This window comes from Eublepharis macularius, chromosome 1 (genome assembly GCF_028583425.1).
Source record: "Eublepharis macularius isolate TG4126 chromosome 1, MPM_Emac_v1.0, whole genome shotgun sequence".
Taxonomy (NCBI): domain Eukaryota; kingdom Metazoa; phylum Chordata; class Lepidosauria; order Squamata; family Eublepharidae; genus Eublepharis; species Eublepharis macularius.
The window spans coordinates 124,038,342-124,054,018 of record NC_072790.1 but is presented as its reverse complement, the minus strand read 5'-3'; the positions used below and the strand labels follow the sequence as shown (position 1 = coordinate 124,054,018).

General features: G+C 39.0%; 1 protein-coding gene across 4 annotated transcripts in view; it reads right to left on the bottom strand.

The window, feature by feature from the left end:
* The window catches only part of UTRN (utrophin), a 584,696-nt gene that overhangs the window by 372,526 nt on the left and 196,493 nt on the right, over nt 1–15,677 (bottom strand). For all 4 annotated transcript variants that reach the window (XR_008598285.1, XM_054999201.1, XM_054999369.1 and 1 more), the window contains exons 47-51: nt 8,500–8,584; nt 7,438–7,646; nt 5,485–5,602; nt 4,863–5,068; nt 1,355–1,509 (exon numbers count right to left, since the gene is read on the bottom strand). Coding sequence is in view for 3 of the 4 variants with exons in the window: in XM_054999201.1 (XP_054855176.1) it covers nt 1,355–1,509; nt 4,863–5,068; nt 5,485–5,602; nt 7,438–7,646; nt 8,500–8,584 (773 nt within the window). In the remaining variant the exon portion in view is untranslated. The remainder of the gene's footprint in view (nt 1–1,354; nt 1,510–4,862; nt 5,069–5,484; nt 5,603–7,437; nt 7,647–8,499; nt 8,585–15,677) is intronic.

Here is a 15,677-nt window from a genome sequence, read left to right as displayed (position 1 = left end):
TCATCAGCAAAAGCACAGATCCAATGTTTATTAGCTTAAAAACAAGTTGCACAAAACAGTTCTCAGACTAGAAACAGACTACGAAACTGTTTCAAATGACCAATCCCTTAATTAAAAGCCTGAGTAAAAAAAATTTTTTTGGCCTGGCACTTAAAAGAGAATAGTGCCAGGCAAGTGTCAAGGAGAAAGGTACTGCACAGGTGAGGTGCCACCACTGAAATACCTTGTCTCTAGTTGCCACCCATCTCATTTCTCTATGAATGGGCACAGAGAGCAGAGCTCATAAGGAAGATCTTAACTTGCAGACTGGAGGAGACAGTCCTTCAAAGACACTAATCCAAAGGCATTTATGCCTGGAAAGTTAAGAACCAGCCCTTTAAATTGTGGCCAGAAGCAGATGGTAGCCGGTATAAGCCTCCCAGCGCATGAGGTAATAAGATCACTCTACCCCACCCAGACAGCAACTTGGATGTCACACTCTGAACCAGCTGAAGTTTCTTGACAGTGTTCAAAGGTAGCTCCACAAAGAGAACGTTACAATAATCTGACCAGGACAGGATCAGAGCAAGGATCACCAGGGCCATTATCTCACCCAGTTTTAGCCTGGATGTTAAAACAGTCTGTGAGAGCATTTCTAATTGCTTATTGCCATCTTCATACTGTAATAGGGAACATGGACTTTTTCCACAGACACAGTGGCCTCCACAGGCTGGATGGCATACATCCTTTTATGGCAGGGTGAGGGAGCAACGTGGGCCTCTGTGACCTCAGAACCAGTGATATACATATTACAGCTTCCTTTGGTTGGGCAGTGGACCCAGGCAAGCTGGTTTGTCTGGCTCCTTGGTGTTTAGGCATTGGTTGGGGACACAGTATAAGACTAGCATATTGACCACATATTGCTCATCTCTCCCTCCCCTTCAGGATCATCCCCACTCCAGACATGACAAGACAGTTAAAAGACTCCGCTGTGATCAGTTTCTTAGGCAGACAGTAAATACTTTGTCAGAGAATACTCTACAAAGAATGCTGTTCCTTCAACTAGCGTTTAGCTGGCGAGGATGGTAAATTGGCTCTATTCAGTAACTACGAGGCATTAAACCTGCTTTGGTACAAATTTACTAACTTCTTTTTAAAGTTGATTTCAGTTTACAAATCTCTTCATTTTCTGACAGCTTATTATGTTTTCTTCTTTTCCTTAGCACATTTTTTATGAATTACACATGCTTGCTATAATGATAAGAAAACCCCTGATATAGATGACTCACATACATACACACACACACACACACACACACACACCTCCAATATACAAGTCGAGTGCTTGCTAAGCACAAAAATTGTTTGCACATACCTTTGTTGAAGATTAATCCATGAAGTATTCAAGTGATCCATGATTTCTTTAATCTTTCTCGTGTCATCATCACTGTAGTCCTGAAGGAGCTTATAGGACAGATCGTTGAATGAGCTCATATTGGTGTCTCCTTTATGTAGCTCTAGTATTAACTTCTAAGAAATAATTACAGAGTAATTAATATCCATGACAAAAAGAAAATGGAAGTATCAGAGTAAAACTGAAATCAATAAAGGTTCCCTCAAATTCTGGCTAGTTTTTATTAATTCTTAACCTAAAATTATAAAGCTTTTACATAAATGGTAACAAAACGGTCCAATGAAAAACAAGGAGAAATGAAAGAAAACTTTTTCCCTTCTATAATGGAAATTCATAATCCAGAAGGGACATCCATAGTATTTCTTTAACTTAGAGAAAACTCATCTAATGCCTATGCCTACAGTGAAACTGCTCAACGTAAATGAAAATACAGATTTGTATTTTTTTCTATTTAATTTTTTTAATTCTTTTTCTTAGCATGCTCACCAAGTGAAGATTGTATATATCATCATCAAAATATTTTGTGGATAAACTGCAGCTTGAATTTTGTTTATTTTTGTGACAGTATACACCTGTACTGACTACTGGCACATTTTCGGGGGTCTCCCAATTCCCTGAACTTACAAAAGCACTGGCCAGGCAGCAGGGACCTAGAGAAGGCAGTCATGGCCACAACAAAGATTGGACAGCTAGAATATCATCCTGAAATTCATGTGCCAGCACACTCTGCTCAGAGAAACAGAGAGGAGAAGGTAGGTTGGGTCAGGCATGCACCAAGTCACTGGGGTGCACAAGAAGGGACCTGCGTACTCTATGTGTTGGTACAGCCAAAGTGGGGGCACAGACCAGGAATGCCATGAGTTGAGCTGCCAGAGGTGGTGGACATGGGACCAGGAGTCCATAAATCCAGGTTCACCCTGAGCCACCATGCCTGAACAGGGTGGAAAGGAGGAGCCTGGCCACTGTCATCCAGCAAGCTGGGTGTATGGGAGCTGCCTGCTCTCCTTTCCTCCCTTACGGAGAGGGAGCAGGGCAGGTGATGAGGCAACTCCCCATAGGCATAGTCAGGCAAGGAGCTGCATCCACCCTACAAGTCAGGTAGTCACAAAGTCCATCAGTGGAAGAACTCGCAGGGGAATAGGCCAGAAGAGGAGAGTCAGTGGGGAAAGACCCTGACAGTGAAGAAGTCTCTCTCCTAGAAGGGGTGTGGAAGGAAAACACCAAGTGGGCAAAGAGGCTGGGCAAGCTACTGCCTTGTGAAGTCTGGGTGTGTGCAGAGCCTGGTGGGAGAAGAGGCTGACTAGGGGAAGATGCCAGCAGAGAAGGCGGAAGTATAGGTCACTCACATGCTCTCCTGCTCTCCCTCCCTCGCGAGGTAAGAGAAGGCAGGAGAGGCAAGCAAGTCCTGACAACCACCACCACCTAATCCTATCGTTCTGTGGACCCAGGCTTCAGGCAGGCTTAAAACTGATTTCAGTTGGAGAGAATAAGCTTAAACCACTGCAATTAAAATTAATATATTGAAAATTTTTGTTTTGGTCACAGCATTAAATTTGTTAAAAAGTTGCAGAATCAGTATGATTATGATTACTTTGGTCTGATTAAGCAAGGTGCTGTGTGCAGTGGAGTAAGACTGCCAACTGAGCAGGGAAAAAGTGTCTCATCTTGCTTGTCTTTTCACAGTAACTTGATCTGCAGAAATCAATAGGTGAAGCTTCCTATGATGCTGAAATCAGCAGGGTCATCTAATTTCCATAGAGTAAAAGGCTACTTGAGGCATAACACCAGGGCCTCATAGAAAAGTAGGCAACCCTACTATGAAATGTATCAGACGAGAACATTTGGAATTCTCTATGAACAGATATTTTATTATGTTTTAATGTCTTAATTCTTTATATAGTGGTACTGGCACTTTTTAAACACAAAAATCACTGGATTACAGTCTTATAAATAATACAGTTTAAAGTTTTACTGTTGCTGATAAATAGTCATTTTCTGTCTAATAAAGATAGGCTAGAAACATGAAACAAGCATAAACCTGGAATTAGGGACATAAAGAAATGCATGTGATGTTAGTGGAAGTAAGACAGCAAATTTAAATGTAATGTGCTTCCAATACATTAAAAGGACCTATTTTGTTTTTTAAAATCTACTGCTGTGAGGATGGAAAAGAAGTCTGACTTACAGCTTTATTAAGAAGCAGTGTTTCATCTGTCTCATGAAAATCTTATCAGCTATTAAACGAAGAGTTAACCAAATCCACCACCACCCCTCCACCCTTTGAAGTCCCCTCTTCAGTTCTTAGGAAGGCAAGAGAGCAAAGTTTCCTCAAGTGCTAAACTGATCCACCAGAGATGAGGACATAAAAATAGGATGATACGATGACCAAGTGAACTTTAAGGTGATGTGTCTACTTTTCACAGAATAAACCACAATCAGACAAGAGGGACATGTGAAGGTAGCAAATCATTTCCTAACATTTACTGTATAAGTCCTAAGGAACTGGTTTGCTTTGAATATTCATAATCAGAAAGATTAGTTTATGTTCCATAAATTAAAGCATTAATCTCATGGAATGATGGGCAGTAGCCAGAGGGTCTTTCATGACTTACAAGTAAGAAAAAGAAAAGAAGGTAATTACTTTGAACAGGGAGTGAATGGCAAGCACCTAATTCTCCATTCCGTAAATGCTGTTCATAAGCCTACAGTACATGGAATTTCATTATTCTATCTGAACAATTTCCTTTATGCAACAATAAGATAGCACTTATGGTAATGAAGGGAAACTACAGAATGCTGCCACAGACTAATTAAAGTCCCATGATGGGATAATTTTAGGTGGGTAGCAACGCTGGTCCATAGTAAATGAGCAAGATTCAGGTCCAGTAGCACCTTGAAGACCAACTAGATTTCCTGTTTGATTCTTACTTGGTGATGAACTATACTTATAACCAAAACCCTACATGGCTAATATTTATGCCTACTAGATAATTTTTCATAAGCTCCCAAGATATAATGACAAGCAAAAACTTGGAATTTATAGTTTTCTAGGCAAAAATGAAAATTGATTATTGTGAATACTTGGAAAATGTACTGAACAACAAGCATGGCTGAAAAAGCTGCTACATTTAAGAACATGAGGAGGGTAAAAACCTTTTCAGACAAAACACAACCTTTGTAGAAAAAAGCCAATTCAGAATAGAGGTAATGAATTGGTGCTTGCAAAATCAAATACATCACATCCACAGAACAGCAAGAAGAAGGGTTCTAAGTAATTATTTCTCTTCACTGTACTAATTTTATAAGTGCAGGAAGTTTTTACAAAGGTGCAGCCACCTTCAGATTTTGACAAATACCAGGAGGGCTGTACCACATTTTTTTCTGCACACATGAAAACTCTAAAACAGAGGAAAAGATTAAATTAGATTTACAAACTGATATTGTTGAGTTAAAGCATATTTGAACTTACTTTGTTTTCAGAAATCTGTTTGATAAGCATCTCTTTAGGGGACTGTAAAAGGGCATGCAGATAAATCTCATACTTTCCAATCAGCTTCTCCATTTCTTGCTTCTGGTCATCCCACTTCATGCTGTCAGAAAGCATGCATCTTAACTGCTGCTGGCGTACTTCCACTCCATGTTGAGTACTGTCCCACTGCGTCTTAACTTTCTCCACTGCAACAGACAAAGCAGAAACATAACTATGTATGAATATGTTGTGGTTGTCAAAAGACAGTAAAATAAAATCATTTAACTAAGTCCTGAATTCTTGATGTGCTGTTAAGTATGCACAGCTTTCATTCATACACCCATTCACTAGGTGAAATGTACAACTCTAGCCACAGTATATTCACATTTTTTCTATTTCTCGCACACAGACTCTGTCACACATGCGCAAACAAAATAAGTCTCTCGGGAAAAAATTTAAGAAATTATTTTGGGGCAAACAAAACAATTGAAATGATTAAATACAAATATTTTAAATCCATTTAAATCAAGACTCCACAAACATTACTGTGGATTATATGGATGATATAGATTCTTTCAATAACTTTCAATTTTTCCCATACTTCTCTCAAACAGACACATACATTTTTCTGTAATTGCTGTCCTAATGTCAGAACTTGAGGTTTTGTTTTTCAAATTTTGAGCCAATGTAAAAACAGAATCCAGCTGAGGATGGCGCTGTTCTAAATCTTCTTTGGTTATCTGTAAAGATTAAAATGTGATATTGTTTTAAAAAATTAGAATATGAACATTTCTTTTTGAAAAATACTCATCTAAAACTTATTTTCATTTTTTTGGTCCAAAATGTCTATTTTTTCCTCAGGCCTTTACCTAAGGGGTTCCACTTTTTTTTAAAGCTGCATTATATTTATTGGCATGTCTTATTGATCGTCTTATTGGTATGATTGGTTTCTTTTGTTTTGATTGCTGTTTTCTTAGTTCTGGTTTACTATTTTAGTTGCTAGCTGGCTTGAGCAGGTCAGGAAAGGCAGCACAGAAATCTTCTAAATAAATAAATGAATAACACAGTTTCTCCAAACAGAAAAGAAGTCTTGCTAACCCAGTGTCTGACTATCAACCACTTATTTCAAGCAAGTTTATTGATTTATTTAAAACATTTCTGTGTCACTCTTCCAACCAATTCAGTCCCCAAGCTACCATCTTTTGTATTTAAGGTTAGATGCTGAAACTTCTGTAATCTCATAGGTCAGGTCTTGATTTTTTAAAATATCAAGATTATAACTGCTTGATCAATTATATTATTACAAAATCACAGAATCACAGAGTTGGAAGGGGCCATACAGACCTTCTAGTCCAATCCCTTGCCCAATGCAGGACCCCCTGCCCAATGCAGGAAGCCTCTTGTAAAGTATAAATATATTTTATTATTTGTGCACATACTGTACTAACAAAAATTACCCTAGCTTAACCCATCCATTACATTAATGCTCATAAATGCATTATTTTTAGAGTACTTTCACATGACTTTCCCAACATGAACATATGAAGGAACAAATCAGAATGAAATTTATATTGATATATTAGGCTAAAGTCTGCAGACTTGTACGCTTTCTATACTTCCCTAGGATATCAAGCCATCTACTCTATGCTTCTCTGCTTGGGCAATTTTTTCTTCTACCTGACCTCATTCCAATATGCCACTACATTATATAAACTAGCACCCTTTTAATGGGTGAAATTCTAAACGCTTGTAATACTTCAATTTCTATAGCCATTATTCTACTGAAACATAATTTCCATATTGTAAAGCTTCTTTCATGTAGGAAGTGACTGAGACAGAAATGTCCATTAGCGATATAACAAGTAATACATCCAGAGACAGCAAAAAATATTTTTGGAGTTGCTATCATGAAATTACACTACAAATACTATAGCAATTGTATGTTGGGAAATTAAGTTAACTGTTATGCTGCACGTTTTTAAAATTCTTTTGTAAAGCTATTAGTTAATTAGAAAAATTTGTCAACATAAATGTGTAACTACTTTTCCGTTCACTTAAGCTACCCTAATTGTAAATGCTGATACAGACGTTCATATACCTCTTTAAACTCAATCACAAGATGCCTATGGCTGGATTGCAATGATTAATAGCAACTGTGCAAGGCAATTAACCTACATCAACTAAATTTCATTATTTTAACTTGAATGCACTGAGACTATTTTGTAGATAATGATCACTGTTCAGGAAGGTGAACTTGTATGGTATATCATATGCTAGGATACTGAAACAAACAAGCTCATATAAAACACACCTAAGAGTTACTTTAAAAATCAGAGCTGGCTTTAAAATAGGCAGTCCTGGGGGATACAGAGGTCATGTACTACTACACTACAAATGCAGGACAATTTCAGAAATATGATATCCAAAATCAGATTCTACTTCAGAAACTACATATTTCTACATACAATGAACACCTATACTAACTATAAGAGGATCACTTTCCACTAACTGAAAACAAGGACAAACAAAAAATTCTTGAGAATTCAAAACAGAAGCACTTCATGACAACACGTACTTTCATGCGTGCAATGGTCCGCTTGATTTCTTCAGCATTTCCCACAGTAACTATGTTTGACTTGAGCATCTGGTCAATCAATGCCAGCCAGTCAGCCAGTTCTGTTGTAGTTTTATCCAGATTAGCAGGTGCAGAGGTTTCCTGCTGTGTTTGACTAACACTTTCAGAGGCAGAAGACACTAGCACCATCTTTTGGAGAAGAGGGTAACCTAATAAACATAATTTGTCCAGTATATATTAGAATTTATTTGCAGGGAAAGGCAAGGATTTTTTTGTAATTTTAAGAATGCTCTCTGTATCTTCTTCTATCCTCAACCTATCCCCATCCCAATGGCTAAATATCTAACGGCATCAGTTCTAAAGTTGTTCAATTACTGCTTCCAATTGTTCTTACAATCAACAATACTTCATTACTCCTGTTGCCCTGCAGGTCCAGAATGATTGGGGAGAAGATTGTCATCATCTCAAACAACAATGACATGTTCATTTAGGCAAGCTTACTGAAGTATGAGAATTTCACTGACTGATCTCCATTAACCAAGCAACTTAGAAACGTTTAAATACTGAGTGGGCAACATCTACACATCATTAAGCTATTACCCGGGGGGAGGGGGGAAGAGTCACAACTGCAGCTGCTCCTACTTTACTAGCGTATTGAGAAAGGAAAGAATTAAAAAGTCATTTAGCGGGTAGAAAAATACCACTGAGTCATGAACAAGCATCAGCTGTTGATTCTTTGAATTACACTACTGGAAAATTACATTAATGTAGAACTTATAAAGGATAAAATGAGAGCAACTGCTTTTTGTTCATTCTGAAGCCTTTAATAGCTTTCTTTTGTTAAAAATAAACTATCACAAGCCCCATTTCTTTAAATATGTCTGGACATATAGCATTAATTACTCATAATGTCTTTCCAACAGAAATGGTATCTTATGCACTTTTCCTTTTCATGATCAAAGTAACTTCCATAATAGATTTTTTTCTTTATACAAAGCTCTAAGATGTGACAAAAATATTTAGCATCTCTCCTAGAGAAACACATTTCTGTTCAGAGCTCACCAGGAGTCTTTGTCTGTGGCACAAGATAAGGCTTATGAACATATGCCGCTAGTTCTCTCACTCTGTTGGGTGCTTCTCTGAACACCTATGTGGAAAATAAATTTAAAAACATTTTCAAATCAAGAACAGAGAATAACATCATTATGAATTCAAAGCTAAATACACTGTTACAACACAGGCGACTGAGAAGAGAGCCTATTATATCTACCCCCTCAGCAAGGAGCCTAGAGATTAAAGAACTGTATCTAGTCCTAAATGGGCCTGAAATGCATTTGGATGGGTCGAAGTTCTCCACCTGAGCGTGTACATGAATCATCTGCCTATCTAAAGGCAAGAAATGAGAGTTCAGAGAAAAAATTTCAACACAAACGCAAACTCTCCAAGAGTTGCCCAGGACATAGTTGGGTAACAACACATATACAACATGGTAACTGATGTGAAGTACATGCTCTCTCTACAGCTGCTATAAGATGGAAGCCCTAAGGCAACAGATCCTATGCCAACAAACTATGAGTGTCTAAGGAAAGAAAGTGGGGTTCAGGTAGTGTTCTCATTAATCCTTCCTTTAAGTAATAGTAAACTACAAAGAAAGAGGAAAACTTCAGATGAATGACTGGTGATGGCAACAGTAAAGAGAAGTCTGGTTTCTGGGACCATAGCCAAAGTTTCTTTAACAAAGGACTACTGGAGAGAGATGGGCTGCACTTCATAAGGACACGGAAGAATTTGTGTTGCAGGAACTTGGCAAACTTGATCAAGAGGAAACTGAATCCTGTGAGCAACAGAGACAGAAGCTCAAAGGTAAGTGCTCAAAATAAGGATTTGGGTGCCACCAAAGGAACTGGGAGAGTTGAGGGAGCACCCAAAAGACTTACAATAGAACAGAGAAAATACTGCAGCTTTCTATTTGTGGTCTTAAAGTAATCACAGCAATGTTCAAAGCACGGGAAATGAATAAGAAGTTCCTGAAATCCTAGTACAAGAAAATAAATTTGACATAATAAAAAAAATGGAGACTTAGGCGGGATGACTCCAACGACTGGAAAGAGAACAGATGCAGTTATTATGTATCCAAATGTGTATACCTGCTTAGAAATCCAAGCGCATATCCAGGTAAAAATAAGAGACTAATGTGGGTGATACTTTCTTGAAGCAAATTACAGATATTTCAAGAAATTAAACAATAATAGTCCATGTTAAACTTTTGTAATCCATAGTGCCGTGAGATTTTAAAATTTAATAAAATGGGGGGAGGGGGAACTTCCAATATATGTAAAAGTAAAGAGCATCGGCATCCACTTCCTCCTCCTCTTTGCTCTGCTCCAATTGATGGCTATATTTTTCAAGAAAGTCTCTGGCATTATGAACTGAGTTCAGTCTAACTCTTTGCCCTTGAAATGTAAAAATCACAACTTCTGGAATATCCCACCGAAAAGTAATATTTTTCTGTTTTAGCTTTTCCACCAGAAAGCTATAATCCTTGCATTTACGCAGAAATCAGATGGGAATTTCTTTCAAAACTATAAACTGGGCACCACCAATTATTAATTTTGTGATATAGTGCTGTTCTAGAATTTGTTCCTTCACTCTTCTTCTTACTAAGTAGACCAGCACATCCCTTGGGAGCTTTCTCATTTTAGCAAATTTAGAGTTAATTCTGTATATTCGATCTATTTCCATTTGCATTGCATCCTGAACCCAGTCCAAAAACTCCGCCAAAGCCACAGTCATTTTGTCTACAATATCCTCACCGTCTTCTTCTGGGATCGATCTATACCTCAGGGCAAATTCTTTTTCTTGCATTTCTAACAGTGCCAAGCTGTATAATTGTTTTTCAATCAAAATATCAAGAGAAGCTACTTTGTTTTCTATTGTCTCAACTTTCTTCTTAATTTGGTTCACTTTTACAGAAACCCCCCTTATCTCACAGCAGCTCAAAGTGCCAAGGGGGTGGCAACGTATGACTTACCATCCATGGCTGTCATACGGCTAAGAGTGTTGGGTTGGGGAAAGCAATGGTGAACTACCCTGTAAAAACTTCACTGCGAAACTCTATGGATCAATCTCAACAAGCTACAAACATGGTGCTGGAAGGTGGGACCCCCAGGCTGGACAGCATCAAACGAGCTGGGGATGAGGAAGGGACGTTCCGAAGTAACCAGACCAATATGTGTGACGCAAGAAGGACAAACCCGCATGGGGGCCTGATTGCTGATAAGGTGACTGGTGGAAATGATCGCCTGTGCTGCACAGAATCATTCACTATTGGAACATGGAATGTGAGAGGATTGAACATTGGAAAATTAGACATTGTGGAAAAGGAAATGGACAGAACTGGTGTCGACCTCATGGGAGTCAGCGAGCTGCATTGGGTTGGTTCTGGGGATTTCAACTCTGGTGAGCACTTTATGTACTACTCGGGAAACAACAACGAAAGAAGACGTGGTGTGGCCTTCATCACCAATAAGAAGCTAGCAAAATGCCTTAGAGGGAAACCTCTAAATTTAACCATTATCCAAGTCTACGCTCCAACAGCAGATGCAGATGTGGTGGATATTGAGGAATTCTATGCGAATGTCTACACCAGATAGCGAAATTTTGTGCCCTGGTTGTTAAAGTCCATTAGAGTGTAGGTCTCCACTCGGGCTGCTAGTCTAGAACTATGCTGAATTTCTGGTTTTTATAAATTTTGAAAGAATTTAGGAAATTATGTTTTTAAATTGTACATATCCATATTTTAATGGTCGTAAAATATGTATTTTAATTTTTATGATAAATGTATTGGCTAAGAGCTGTAATAAAGAAATCTGAATCTATGCGAATGTCCAGAGCACACTCAACCAGACCCCAAAAAATGACATCATTTACATCATTGGTGATCTCAATGCCAAAGTTGGCAATGGGGAAGTCACAGGAGTTGTTGGCAGTCATGGACTAGGAAAGCGGAATGAAGCAGGTGACCATCTTGTACTGTTTTGCCAAGAGAACAAATTCCGGATTGCCAACACTTTCTTCATTCAACCAAATCACCGCCTGTATACCTGGACATCTCCATGTGGTCAGCATCGAAACCAAATTGACTACATCCTCTGTCAACAAAAGTGGAGAGGCTCGATCCAAGCAGCAAAGACTCTCCCAGGTGCAGATTGTGGAACAGACCATCAGCTTCTTGCCGCCAAAATCAGAGTAAGACTCAGCAAGATCAAGAAACCAATCATAAAGAAAAAATTCGATATAAGCAACTTTCCAAAACAGTACAATGTAGAGGTAAAGAACAAGTTTGACATTCTCAACATTGAAAATGACCACCCAGATGAACTGTGGAAGAAAATCAAGGATATCATCATTGAAACTGCACAGGAGTATGTGCCATACAAGAAACAAATCAAAACCCAACCATGGCTCACAGAAGATACCATCCGGATTGCAGACAGGAGAAGAGCTTCCAAGGCTATGGGTAAGATGGATGAGGCAAGGCGACTAAATGCAGAATTTCAAAGAGAAGCCCGGAAGGATAACAACAAACATTTGAATGCTTACTGCTCCAGTCTCAAAGAAGCATACAAGAATGGACGCACCATAACAACTATTTGCAACAGTGAAACAAATAAAAAAGCCTTTTTCTACTCGTCAAGCAACCATCAAGGGGCGAGAAGGAATTGAGCTAAGTGACCAACATGATATCAAAGAGCGATGGCGAGAGTACACAGAAGAACTGTATTCCAGCCCTATTAATGATCAACCAGATGACTATTTAGATAATAGCGAATTGGAACCAGACTTGTTGGAGAGTGAAATAGAATGGGCAATTCAGCAGCTCCCAAACAACAAGGCGCCAGGCATTGATACTATTCCAGCTGAGCTCCTCAAGCCTGTCCCAAGAGCTGCACTAACAGCTCTATGTCGAGCGATCTGGAGGACCTGTACCTGGCCAAAGGACTGGAAACAATCAGTATTCATTCCCCTTCCCAAGAAGGGTGATTGCTGGGATTGCGGCAATTATTGCACAATTGCCCTTATACCACATGCTAGCAAGATCTTACTGAAAATCATCCAGAAGCGTTTGGGGAACATTTTTGACCACGAACTCCCTGATGTCCAAGCTGGCTTTCGCAGAGGCAGAGGAACCAGGGATGATATCGCCAACCTCAGGTGGATTATGGAGAAATCAAAAGAATATCACAAAGACCTCTATATTTGCTTTATTGGCTATGCCAAAGCCTTCAATTGTGTCGACCATAGCAAGCTCTGGCTTGCATTGAAGCAGATTGGAGTACCAGCCCATATAACCAGACTGATCAGATCACTGTACACTGACCAAGAAGCGACAGTACGAACTAGATATGGAGACACAGATTGGTTTAAGATCAGAAAAGGCACCAGACAAGACTGTGTTCTCTCCCCATTACTCTTCAACTTATATGCAGAAGTAATCATGAGGAAGCTCAACCTGGATGAGATGAACATTGGGGTAAAGGTCGGTGGCAGAACAATCAGCAACCTGCGATATGCAGATGACACTACACTGCTAGCAGAGAAGGTTAAAGATCTGAAGACTCGGATCATGAAACTAAAGACAACAAGTGAAGTATTGGGGTTTCAGCTGAACATCAAAAAAACGAAGATCATGACCAACACTAACAAACGAGTCCATATCAAGATAAACAATGATGAGATCGATGTGGTTGACAACTTTGTCTTCCTAGGTTCACAAATCAATAACAGGGGTGACTGGACACCTGAAGTAAAGCGGCGAATCACACTTGGATGCTCAGCAATGGTCAGCATGGATTCAATCTGGAAATGCAAAGATGTCACAATAAGCACCAAGTGCCAACTGGTCACAGCCATTGTGTTTCCTATAACAACCTACGGATGTGAGACATGGACCTTAACAAAAATGGACAGGAGAAAAATTGACTCATTCGAACTGTGGTGTTGGAGACGACTCCTGAGGATCCCTTGGACAGCAAAAGTAACAAACCAAGCTGTCTTGGAACGCATAAAACCTGACATGTCTCTGGGGGGGGGGGGGAAATTACAAAGCAGAAGCTCAGCTATTTCGGGCATGTAATGCGGGCCAACTCACTAGAAACATCAATGATGCTAGGAATGGTGAGTGGAATGAGGAAGAGAGGAAGACCAAAAATGATGGCTGGATACCATCATGAAAGACACTGGACTGAACATGAAGGAATTGAAAGAAGCAGTCAGAGATAGAAAGGCCTGGAGGGATACGATCTACAGAGTAGCCAAGGATCGGACACGATTAAATGGCTAGGATTGGATTGGATTTACAGAAACTTTTTTCATAGATTGGTCCAATTTTTGAACTTGCTCTGTCATTTGATCTCTCAAAGCAACAATCCTTTTGTCTATTTGTTTCTCAAGAGAGTCCATTTTGGTCCCCAAATTCTTCCCCAACTCATCCATCTTATCAGCCATTTGTTGAAAATGTTTCTGAAACTGTTCTAGAGATCCACAGTGAGTTTTTTTGTAGACGTCATACTTTGTAGATATTTCTGTAGTTGCCAGAAGGCGCCACAGGGTGGCAGTAGACATCTAAAATTCTCTTAGTAGTGCCTCTCCTTCACTATAGCAACTGTATCTCTTCCAAGTCCTGTTGCCATAGCAACAGAAAGAAAACAATAACACAGTCCAGGTGTTCCCTATCATGGATAGCCAAAACAGTTGTTTTCCCAGTTTCACTTTTCCAGCTTTACTGATCCTTTATTAAGCAATGCTTTTAATCGCAAAAGTACTTTCCCCCTAAAATATCCAAATCTACATTAATAGATCTTGAAAAAGCATTCAGTCTTTAGACTTTTCACTTCCCAGGTCTATAAATTCTCCGAAAAGCTGGAATAAGAAAGATTTATTCAAACATCCCTTATATCTCCTTTTAAAAAAGGCTCTCTCCCCAAAAGATGTTATCTCATTGTCTTGGAGAAAATCTCTCTTCATTAACTTAAATTAGTCTCTTCTAACATCAAGAAATGAGGAGCGGAAAGCTTGGTGTTGAATATCAGCTCCAGCACTCCAGCTACGAGTAAAGATAACTTCCCCAGATTCCAAATGCTACGGCAGGGACCAATGCCAAAACCTCCATCTCGGCAAAAAAGCCCCCCCCCCCCAGCAAGCAGTCTTAGAAATGCAGATGAGATAAACTCACGATCTGTCTTTTAATCCAAGCAGATATTTGAGTGGAAAAACTCCCACATGGCAAGTTAGCAGTGCTGTCCCTCAGCTCACTTGCTGGGCATCTGCCTTCCTTGCCCTCCTCACCAGAACTCACTGGAGCAAATTCAGTCCCAAAAAGGAAGATAATTTTTCACTACTTAAAGAAACTAAAATATGATATGATTTGTTTGCAAGAAACCTATATTAGGAGAAAAGATGTAAAATTTCTGACAAAATTTTAGGTGAAGAATTTATAGCAGCAGATACCAAAAAGAAGAATGGAATTGCTTTATACATCAAGCCACATTTAAAGCCTAAATTGATAATGAGTGATGAGCATGGAAGACTTGTGGCAGTAGAAATTGATGTACAGGGGACAAAAACATTGGTGGTGGGTCTTTACGCTCCAAATGAGAATAAAATTAGATTTTATTAAAAAAATGGGGATTGTTATCAGATCTAGCATATGAAAACTATTGTTTGATGGGGGACTGGAATGGAGTGATCAATCCAAAGATAGATAGATGCTCTGAGAAACATATTAAGATAAACCAGGGTAAATTACCTAAAGCTTTTTTTGATCTAATGGACAATTTAGGTCTGATTTTGTGGAGACAGAAAAATGGTAACGCAAAAGAGTGTACTTTTTTTCAGAAAGACATAGATCTTTCTCAAGAATAGATATGATTTTGACATCAAAGGACATTGCCACCAAGGTGGTTAAAACAGAGGTCCTACCCAAGACATTTTCAGATCATAATCCAGTATCCATGACTTATAGGGAGGAAAGGGGTACCTTTAGGTGGAGATTAAATGAAGCTCTGATACAAAATGAAGGGACTATCAAAGACTTTAAAAATAAACTAAAAGAATACTACTTCAGCCTTTACAAAAGACGATGAATTCTATTTTAGAGGGAGGGAAAATACCAGACTCATGGAAGGAGGCCAACATAACACTTACTCCAAAAGAGGGACAAGATCACACACTAACAAGAA